The sequence below is a fragment of the Acanthopagrus latus genome, chromosome 8, assembly GCF_904848185.1.
Source record: "Acanthopagrus latus isolate v.2019 chromosome 8, fAcaLat1.1, whole genome shotgun sequence".
Classification (NCBI taxonomy): domain Eukaryota; kingdom Metazoa; phylum Chordata; class Actinopteri; order Spariformes; family Sparidae; genus Acanthopagrus; species Acanthopagrus latus.
The window spans coordinates 22,178,071-22,188,946 of NC_051046.1; the positions used below are offsets into that span (position 1 = coordinate 22,178,071).

A 10,876-nucleotide genomic window follows, 5' to 3' on the forward strand; every position below is an offset into this window, starting at 1 on the left:
CAAAACTTTCACGATGCTGCCTTTGTCCAACCAATAGCCCTAACCAAATTATTACAAATATTAAATCTGTGAAGTTACCCTTTAAGAAGCTGAAACCATGAAATATTTAGACACAATGCATTCAAAATTACTGAAACAATACATTTTGTGTCGATCAATTTACCCGCTGATAATGTCAGCTGCACTTGTTAATACTGTTGTGTGGTTTAATTAATAACATAACATCATGTTTTATAACCTCTTCATTTGTCTCATACTTAAGTATGCACCACACCATGTAATCTGCGCAGTCACTTCTAAAATGATAAATGAGTGCTAAATACAATTTGAATCAGTATCTAAATCATTTATCTACATTCTTGTAGCCAGCAGAGCCATCTGATCACTAAGGGGCCGATGGAAATCCTGAAATCGAGACAAAAAAACAAAACTCTGAAGCACAACCACAGAGCAGATCTCTGAGTAGTGTTTGAGAAAATACTTTGTTATTTTACTTTTGTATAATTTTGATATCAGTTGTTTTACTTGTAGTTGAGTAATAGTCCAGTGACGTAACTGTACCGGCACTTTCGCACAGATTGTCGGCACTCTTTCCACCACTGCTGATTACTTTGCGAGTCCAAGCATTCTCCGTCCACCTCAAGGAGAGTGAAAACAGGAGTAGAGTTACATAAGATGTCCCGGGATCAGTGAACCCTGTGCCTCGTTCCTCTTTTTATTTGCGCTGAGTAAATCATTGTACACAGATAAGACAAGAGGCAGAGCTCCATTCTTTCTCCTGCTAATAATCATCCTGGAGCTTCAAGTCCTAACACATGACTTGTGAGTCAAGTGAAACTGATCGATTATCCTGTGCCGAGCTGGGAAACTTGTTTGTCACATTTAGGACATCAACAGCTCAGTGTCCTGTGTGTGGGGGGGTCATTTGACATAGCTTATACTGCCCCCTGCAGGTCCAACTCCACAGTGCAGCAACATATTCCCTGATCCAAACAATCCAATCCAAACAATCATCCAGCGTCCAAGATAGTCACTAACATTTCCTCTGTCTTCTCCTCTAGTGCCTCCAAAACCATCACATCTCCAGAGCCCGGTGACGGAGCTCACGTCCCCACTGGGCCGCTTACAGAAACCATCGCTTAGACCGGCTATGGAGGACGGAGGAGGAGGAGGAGGGGGAAGAGGAAGAGGGGTTGTGAGCACGGACAAGAAACACTCCAAAGTGTCAGACCTTATCAGCCGCTTCGAGGAGAACAGGTACGTGCACTTTTCCCCCTGTGTGTTATGTATGTGTGTGTGTGTGTGTGTGTGTGTGTGTGTGTGTGTGTGTGTGTGTCTATAGAAAGTATGCTTTGAAGCAGTTGATTTGTGTGTTTTTTGTGAGGAATGGCTCGTTTCACTCAATCTATTGTGCAGTGTTATCCAGTGAAAGTGGACATTCAATATTCAAGCTATGCTGTGTCCAGCATGACAGATGGCTGAGTAAATGCGAACCACGTCACTTGACGTCTCTTGTAACAAAAACGACCTCATTCAGGCTGTCGCAACCCCACGGTGACGGAAAACTTCTCTGTCTTTCCCAACGTTTCCTATGCCGGTTATTTCAAGGATTAAAAGCAGAAGTCCTCTCGATCAAAGTCTCCAGCCTGACTCATTGATAGTAGCACAGACGAGCACCATAGACAGAACAAGCCCAGATTAGCCCGTGCTCGACAAGCCAAGCGTTAGCAGAGGGGATGAAAGGAGATTTACACAAGCAAGGGGGAAACGCGGCTCCTCATTCGTTTGCGGACCAGTGCTGGGAGATGAAACCCCGGAGAACGAGGTAAGATCCCTCGCACTATCTTTAATGTGTCTACTCTGATCATGAGGCCTCATCGCGGTGATGTAAGTATTCTGTCGGCTTCAACGCAAACTCTTCCCAGAAGAATCTACTAAATCTAATACAGGCTTCCAAGTGTGTGTCCCCCACACCCTTTTTCTCAAGTCATGTAAGTAAGATTTGATTGCTGCAGCCTTGTCTGTGCGAGGGAGTCCGGTTGGAAGTGGCTGGAAAGGCACAACAATGGTGCCCTTGTCCCCGCTGGACAACTGCTCATACAGTAGAGCCAAAAAGAAAAAACAAAAAAAAATGCAAGCAGTGGCATGCCTGCTTAGATCTCCCTCAGGATCATCAGTCTGTAGTCTGTACAATTACAAAATCCAAGCGGGATCCGGCACCCTTTTCATCGCACATCCTCGCGTCGTGGCGAGGTTAATCAGAGTATACGGGTGAGTCTTGTTCATTCAGACTCCACAGGGGCCGTGGGGGATTAGCCCTCCAGTGGCCTCAGTACAGAAAAAAAAAAAGAGAGAGAGAGAGAGAAAGGCCCGCAGCTTCCGAGAAACAGAATTAGCCTACTAATATACTAATCTGGTTCACATGGCACTAAAGGCACCTTAGAGGACTGCCACATGGCAAGTGGAGCCGCTCTTAACTCTTGTCTCGTGCTGCTCGCTTTAAAACACTGTCATGCGCTGATACGCTTGGTGTGTTATGGATATGCAAAGAGGAACTGCAGCGTGCACCTTCCTACACACTCCGAGGTGAACCGTGCATGTGTGTTTTTTCTTATGTAGTAGTATGAAACAATGTTTACCAGTCGCAGTGTTGATCAGTCCTGCTCTGAGGGGGTTTCGACAGTATTGTCTCAAATACAGGCACCTCAGGTGGCCTACAGCCCAGAAGTGATTCATCCGTGGAGTGTTTCACCAGCCTGTTGTTGTTCCTCTATTTATACATACTTCCTGTTTCTATCGGACAGCGACAGTCGTTGCAACAAGCGAACAACTGAAGCTAATACGCACCTGCGTGGCCGATGGGGTTTTTTCATGGCTTTTTCATTTTTGTGTAGGTTATCTTGTTTCTTTTCTGCTAGAGAAGGTGATGCTTTGACTCCCGGAAGTGTTTTTTTTTTTTTTTTTTTTCTGTGGCCAGTTTTGCGACCGAGTCGGGATCAGCAAATCGAGCTAAGATACAGTAGCTACTGGAGGCTTCTGCTTGCTGCAGAACCAGAGGGTAATTTACAGGGAAACAGCTGGACCCTCTGCCAGTACAGGATGTGGAGCAGATGAATGGTGACATTGTACACCCGTGTGTGCGTGTGTGTGTGTGTGTGTGTGTGTGTGTGTGTGTGTGTGTTTGTGCGTGTTAATCTAGCTTCCATTCTTCCGCTGTATATCAAAACGTCTTGTGCAAACTGTTTTTTCCATTTCATTCATGCTCAGGCAAAGAATGGAAGATACAATATATAATGTGGGTTCTCCTTGGAAGTAGGACAGCATCTGTCCCTGGGGAGCAGTGTTGTACCTCTCCCCCTCCACCTGTCCTGCTCATTACTGTACTTCCATTCCTCCTCCGCTCATCCTCGCACACACACACACACACACACACACACACACACACACACACACACACACACACACACACACACACACACACACTTCCTCTGCACTACACCAGCTCTCAGCCGCCTCATAAGACAGAAAGAAGTTTGTGCATCGCCACAGTTTTATTTTTAACTCTCACACTCATGTGCAGAAGCTCTCTGCTTAACGTTGGGTCTCACACTCCCTGATCAACGTGCCCAACAATCTGTCTTGTCTCTTTGTGCTCTTGCCGTACTGACCGACTTCCTCCTATGCCTTTTCCTCTGTTCCACCAGCAACACAGAGACCAAGAGAGACAGCTCGCCGCTGAAACAGATCAGCAAGTCAAACAACTGCAGCCCAGCTCACCGCGCACACCAGAAGCAGAGCGAGACCGTGGGGACTCAGGAGAACGACTCCTCCGTACCAGCTGCGCCGCAGGATGCTCACAAGCCGGCGTCTAACGGGGTGGTAGCCCAGATGGAGCAGGACAAGGAGAAGGAGGAGAGGAACAGTGCGAGCGTGAGGATAGAGACTGCCGAGCTGGTGAACGGAGATATGGGGGACGGGAGTGCAGAACAGAGCGATGATCATTCACCTCCACACACAGACAGGACTGGTAGAGAAATCCATACTAAGAACGAGGACAGTGGAACAGAAAGTGAGCACAGGAACGGAGAAGGGAGCACAGACCAGAAGGTACGAGCATGTCTGCTTTGTTATTTACATCCTCTGTGTCATGTATTTAAAGCCGTCTCGTTTCTCTGCAGTCTCAGATATTTTCAGATTTCAGACCTTCAGCATTGATTCACGCTCTGAGCTCTAAGTGAAATTAAATCTACTAATTAAGCCATGGGTTACTCTAACAATGTCGGGGTTGAGTTACAGGAGTGTGTGCGCGTGTCTCAGAGGGGCTGTTATCTGCAAAGGCCGAGCAGATGTCCGACGCTCGAGCAGCTGAGTTTGTGCCTCAGTGAACTCCCTTGCTGGTGACTGCGGATTATAAATATCTCAGGTTCAGATCAATCTCTGTCTTCTCCCCTGCACAAAACAACCACAGTCTCCCTGGCATCGAAGAGGAACAACTGGTATCTTAACTGGTGCTGTGGCCTTGACAGAGAGCTCTGTCAAGTTGAAACTTACCGTTGGTGGTGAACTTGAGTCTTCTTTTTTTGGACATGAGTGCGATCTCTGGTCAAATCCAGTCAGTCAAGCCATTTGATCAGTTTTCGAATTAGATTGTTTTCGCTGTTTGTGGAATTATCTTGAGTTAACATAGAGTTCTCCTCTTTGTGTCAGCTGTTAGAAAATAATGTCTTCAATACTCTGTTCATATGGGTTATTGTGCCTTTTGCATTAGTGGATCAACCCCATGAATACCAATTAAACCATGTGGAAATAGTCCACTACAACTTAGTAAGCACAGATCACGTTCATGCAGCAGAACCAAAGATTTCCTTGTCTTGGCGCCTGCATTACCCACAATTCATCTCAACTTCAGAAAGTTTGAGTTGGGTCATCAGACCCAGCCAGAGCTGATTCAGGACAGTTATCAGACTTCACACAGGACCTCCCAAGGGGCACATGGTATAATTGATAGGTCATGAGATGATTAACGTGAGAGGAAAGAAAAAAATAAGAAATTCTGCGACTCATTTTTATTTATTTATTTATTTATTTATTTTAGCGATATTAAATTTAAAAAACATTATTGGAAGTGAATTTTTTATTTTTTGCTCTCTTTGGGGCCCGAGCAGTTATTTAATTGAAACCATCTAAGAGGTTTCACTCTTGGGTGGAAGTGCTAACGGTTAAAGACATCTGAAAGGGGCCCCAGTTACACACAATTGCAGTTCCTTTTCTGTCAGGGGTCACAAGTCAAAAACGATTGGGAACAACTGGTTCAGTCTTTGGAGATACATTCAGTTTTAAGACCTCATCAGCTGTTTCTTTATTTGCGTGTTTGTTTTTGTTGCCTCGTTTCGTACCTCAGCCTGAAAAGAATGTGTCAAATGTACTGCATTTCTCTTACTCTGTAACATAAGGTGCCTGGAAAACAGAAAATACATCTCACAAACTCATCAGAGAAGTGGCAACATTGCGAATGTGTTGACAAATGAATTATGTTGTAATGAAAGATCTTGGGCCACTTGAACCCAAGGAGAGAGGAAGATACTTGTTCCTTGCAGTTGCATGGTGTGAAATATTCTGCTGCCATGGTCGTCGGTCGCGGGAAACTGTCCCAGCATGCCGCAGATCGTCCGATCAGTATGCGGGATGTTTTTTGAGTAGATTTTGTACTCTCGTACTGATCGACCTTTCACGCAGACCTCTGTCAGACATGTTTGTGTCCTTGTTTGATTAAGAGTCATTTCCCTTATTCTATATTTTCATTTCCTGTTCTGAGAGCCACAGTTCAGCCACAGTCTAGCCCACCATGGGCCCAGTGTTGTGAACACACGCCTTAGTGCTTCATGCCGCTGTTAGCTGTGTGTAACAGCTAACAGCGGCATGCCTGAGCTCAAACAGCAGAGGACTCGCTGAGGCCTTGAACCTGAGTCAGTACAAGGAAATGCACAATATGTAGAAAATGCAACATGTTGTTCCTCAGCTATTCACTCCCTGATGGCTGTTGTAGAAGTGTCTTATATCAATAACCTGAACCAAACAGGAACTTGCAAAGGGTCACATATAAAATGACAATGATGTGGGAATATAATAGTGACCTCAAATTCATGCACTACGGACCATTTATACCCACACTTCTGCATTATCTTTTTTTTTTATTTTTTTTTAGCTCCAGCCAGTGTCTCAAAAGAGCTCATAAGGTCCCATTTTCCTTTAAGCCTTCAATGACAATACCAATTACTCACCATTAGAGAAGTATGAGAGTGGAAAAGGCCATCGTGCAAGACTGCCAGGCGGTGCGGCTGTCTTCTTAGCCCAGCAGAATAAGATCACTTTCGCACCTCACTAAGTCACTAATGAGCAGAAGTTACATAAGATCACCGCACGTGTAAAAACTCACTGTGACGTACCCTCTGTTCTCAGGAGACAAATGAACAGAAGCTGTTTAAGATCGCCAGCGAGCTCTTGCACACAGAGAAGGCCTACGTGGCGAGACTTAATCTGCTGGACCAGGTGAGGAATTCAGAGAGAGCTCCGGTTCATTTCTGGGTTTTTTGTTGTTGTTTTTTTTTGTTTTGTTTTCGTTGCACAGAAAGAGAATCTTGATGTGAAAACGTCAAGAAACTGAATTAACTTGAGCTCGTTCCTTTAGCCATCACTTACCATTTCTATGCTGTGCGCGGCTCTTCAGGTGTTCTGTCTTAAGCTAATGGAGGAGGCAAATAAAGGGACGTTCCCTGTGGAGGTGGTGAAGAACATCTTCTCCAACATCTCCTCCATCCACACCTTCCACAGCCAGTTTCTGCTTCCGGACCTGGAGAAACGCATGGGAGAATGGTGAGCATCAGAGGGAATGAAATGTGAATGAATGCAGCAGAGAGTTCTGAGTCAAAACATTCGGCCGCATTCACATTCTCTCTTTGCGCTGAAAGCAACGCTCCGGAGCGCTGGAGCAACAACTTCAGGTCTAACAAGCCCTGCCTCCTCCTCTCCTTCCCTGCAGGGCGTCCACGCCTCGCATCGGAGACATCCTGCAGAAACTCACACCCTTCCTCAAGATGTACGCAGAGTACGTGAAGAATTTCGACAAGGCCATGGAGCTGCTGAAACAGTGGACGGATCGTTCGCCTCAATTCAAGGCCATCATTCAGGAGATACAGGTACCGCCACCCACAGTCCAGTCCGGATAAATGCATTTATCACTGGATAAGCATGTTTCGTGTGCAAAAATTTGCTACAGAATGTAGAAAGTGAGCTAATATTGCTTTTTGGTTTGGTTGTATCTGGGCAGAGTCAAGAGGCCTGTGGCTTCCTGACACTTCAGCATCACATGCTCGAGCCCGTGCAGAGAGTCCCTCGCTACGAGATGCTGCTCAAAGACTATCTGAAGAAGCTGCCTGAGGACGACTCCGACCGACGAGATGCAGAGAGTAAGTCGGAAATGCCTTAAACTCCAAGGAGCCATTATTATTTCAATCAGCCTGTCTTAAGGTATCCCATCTTTCCCCCCCCAGAATCGTTAGAAATCATCGCCACAGCCGCTACTCACTCAAACAGCGCCATACGGAAATCTGTAAGTACAGGTATCTCAAACCAAGACAGAACCTCTCCGACTCATTGACATCTGACAAAAATGAAATGTCCCATCCTCATTCAGGAGAATCTGAAGAAGCTGATAGAGATATACGAGATGCTGGGCGAGGAGGAGGACATCGTTAACCCCTCCAACGAGTTCATCAAGGAGGGCCAAATCCTGAAGCTGGCAGCCAGGAACACGTCAGCCATGGAGCGGTACCTCTTCCTGGTAAGGGAAACCTTCAGGCACAAACATGCCTTCTTATCTAATGAAGGGTGCTGCAGGGAAATATGCTGCAGCAAGACTTCCTCTGCACGAGTCAATTGAAACAAGTGAATCATTTGGAGCCACGAACACCTCCATGTGAGGATACACCAGGGGCACATGAAAAAATCTCTCAATTACCGAGATTGCCAGATGATGTGATTACGTCGTGGCTGTCTCTTATTAGCTTCAGGTTGAATGTCTCCCGTCTGTGTTGTTGGCGTTACCCGCTGTGCGCAGGACAGCCCCCACTGGAAGAAAAACAGTGCCCGCTAGAATAGCGCTGATCTGTTCTCGACACATGCGCTGCCATCACTAAAACGTGTTGTGTTCCTTTTTGCTGCCAGTTCAACAACATGCTGCTGTACTGCGTGCCCAAATTCAGTCTGGGGGGGGCGAAGTACACCGTCCGGACGCGGATTGGCATCGACGGCATGAAGGTCCTGGAGACGATCAATGAGGATTACCCTCACACTTTCCAGGTGTCGGGGAAGGAGAGGACGCTGGAGCTACAGGCCAGGTACTGGACCAGGATTGGCCTTTTTTATCTGACAAACTATTGATGATGTCACAAACCATGCTCGCAGGCCCGCCTCTTAAAAAATCAGATTTTCATTGAGATCAGAGAAAATGTATACTTTTAGCAAATGAAAACAGCCTTCTGGCATCAAACCCTGCACATACATCATTCTACACAGCAAGGCTTAAATATTCAACTGTAGAAACGAGAGGAAAAAGCAAATTTTTGACTGCGGTGTGACTTTTAACCAAACTAGATTTTTCCCATGGGTAGCTCTGCTGTAGTTCAGCTTCGTCCAGTGTGAAGTTACATAAGCTTGCAGAGCTTCCCACTGGTAATCTGCACCACATACTGTATAATTTCAGTATGGACGACCACCACAGCACACCCAAGCTCCATATTTAAATCCTGTAAATCTCTAAATAAACTCTTTGACCACAGCTAACTGCTATGTTGGTGTGACTGTCACATAAAGTTGAGGTTTATACATTCTCAGTGTCTTAATGCTACTTCTGGCTTTGTGTTTCTCCCCTTCAGCTCAGAGCAAGACAAGGCAGACTGGATTAAGGTACATACAGTACATATTGGACATGATTTTCTTGTTTTATTATGTGTGTGTGAAGGTAATGTGAAGTGACTCACACGTGTGTTTGATTTTTATTATTATTATTTTTTTCTATCCGTCAGGCTTTCCAGGCAACCATTGAGATTTTCCAACAAAAGAATGAATCATTCAAAAACGCCTTGAAAGACGTGGAGGAAGTGTCTGTAAGTGTCACATCACGGTTGTACACACACAAATGAGCTGTCGAAATCCATCGTGCGCCATCATGATGAGCCTGTGTTTTTACTCGACAACAGAACGCTGAGCTGGGGAAGCGTGCCCCTCGCTGGATCCGCGACAACGAAGTGACGATGTGTATGAAGTGTAAAGAGCCTTTCAACGCCCTGACACGGCGGAGACACCACTGCAGAGCCTGCGGCTACGTAAGTCATCTTGACGGTGTCGTGTCATGCATAATGTATGTGAGGGAGGTGCGTCAGTCGCGATAGACTGGTACAACGGGGAACTTTTACCCATTCAGTGCTTGCAACTACAGTAAAGATGTGAGAAAATGTAGATTTGAAACACTAAGAGTCAGATTACTTCTAAATGTAGTCAGTTACTGAATACAGATTACATGGTTATACCTATTAGTGAAGTAATTAATTGGATTTATCTCTTTAAACATCTAAAAACAACCGTCAAATCAACCCTTTTACCCTTAAAAACACAATAGTGGCACAATCTACAGGTGTACTGTGTGTGTTCGACAACATGACTCCTCTCCAATGCAAGATGAAGACTTTAAAAACCAAAATCAATAACATTTAAACTCACTCCGAGCAAAACTGAGAGGATTAGTTTACTTTGATATACAGTAGAGCATATTCATATGAATGAAAACAAGAGTCTTCATTCATTCATAAAATTGCTACATTTTAAAGTGCAATCAAAAATGTAATCAAGTACTCTTTGACAATGAACTTATAATGTAATACATAATTACATTTTTCCAAATTGAATCTAACTACTTATTTTTGTTATCTGATTACATAATCCCAGTTGCATGTGAACCATTATTACCCAACCCTGTTTATGACAAACTTGTAGATTTTGCTGCGGTTGAAGTTTTTCCTTTATCAGCTACCTGAAATACATTCAGGGAAATATGGTTGACATGTGGGCTTCAAATCAGGGAAATCTATTGCTCTTTCATGGTTGAGTCGCTGTCCTTCAACGAACACACATGTACATTTAAAATTTTAAGACACAGGCCCTGTAGCAGAAATGTCCCTGACTCAAATTTGAGTCTGGCAAGGGACATTTGTTGCACACCATCCCCCACCAGTCACAGGCAAAATGCTGCTAAATGTTTCCATAGGTAAATAACCTATTATTTAAAAAAAGAAGCAAACAGTATCTACTGGCTTAAAAATAGTCACGGTGAACTAAATGATGTGCAAAGATAACCTCCGTCTTCCTCTTTCTTACAGGTGGTGTGCTGGAAGTGTTCAGACAATAAGGTGGCGCTGGAATATGACAACAACAAGACAAACAAAGTCTGCAGAGACTGCTTCTTGATCCTGACAGGAGAAAGGGTAGCTGAGGGCAAAAAGAAGGGCATCCTAGAGGTAAACAGGATGCGCTGATAGAGACAGAAATCTGTTGCTCTAGATCAAGAGATAACTGACCTAGAAATGAATTAGTGAAGTAGTGTTGCCTTACTGATTTTTGTCCTCATCTGCCGTGGTCTTCTTCCCACCGTGCAGATCGAGGCGGCTCAGTTCTCAGGCAGCAGCATCATGTGTGGCTTCCTGCAGTACTGTGAGAAGAACAAGCCTTGGCAGAAGGTGTGGTGCGTCATCCCCGAGAAGGAGTGCCTGGTGCTCTATCTCTACGGCGCTCCGCAGGTAAAACGCCGAGACAGGACTCGAAA

General features: G+C 45.0%; 1 protein-coding gene across 1 annotated transcript in view; it reads left to right on the top strand.

Moving 5' to 3' along the window:
• The window catches only part of fgd4a (FYVE, RhoGEF and PH domain containing 4a), an 84,425-nt gene that overhangs the window by 70,902 nt on the left and 2,647 nt on the right, over nucleotides 1-10,876 (top strand). The window contains exons 5-18 of the mRNA XM_037108132.1: nucleotides 1,062-1,257; nucleotides 3,705-4,107; nucleotides 6,460-6,549; nucleotides 6,728-6,873; nucleotides 7,040-7,196; nucleotides 7,328-7,466; nucleotides 7,551-7,609; nucleotides 7,694-7,840; nucleotides 8,224-8,396; nucleotides 8,934-8,964; nucleotides 9,084-9,164; nucleotides 9,258-9,383; nucleotides 10,434-10,571; nucleotides 10,710-10,850. Coding sequence (XP_036964027.1) covers nucleotides 1,062-1,257; nucleotides 3,705-4,107; nucleotides 6,460-6,549; nucleotides 6,728-6,873; nucleotides 7,040-7,196; nucleotides 7,328-7,466; nucleotides 7,551-7,609; nucleotides 7,694-7,840; nucleotides 8,224-8,396; nucleotides 8,934-8,964; nucleotides 9,084-9,164; nucleotides 9,258-9,383; nucleotides 10,434-10,571; nucleotides 10,710-10,850 — 2,027 coding nt within the window. The remainder of the gene's footprint in view (nucleotides 1-1,061; nucleotides 1,258-3,704; nucleotides 4,108-6,459; nucleotides 6,550-6,727; nucleotides 6,874-7,039; nucleotides 7,197-7,327; nucleotides 7,467-7,550; nucleotides 7,610-7,693; nucleotides 7,841-8,223; nucleotides 8,397-8,933; nucleotides 8,965-9,083; nucleotides 9,165-9,257; nucleotides 9,384-10,433; nucleotides 10,572-10,709; nucleotides 10,851-10,876) is intronic.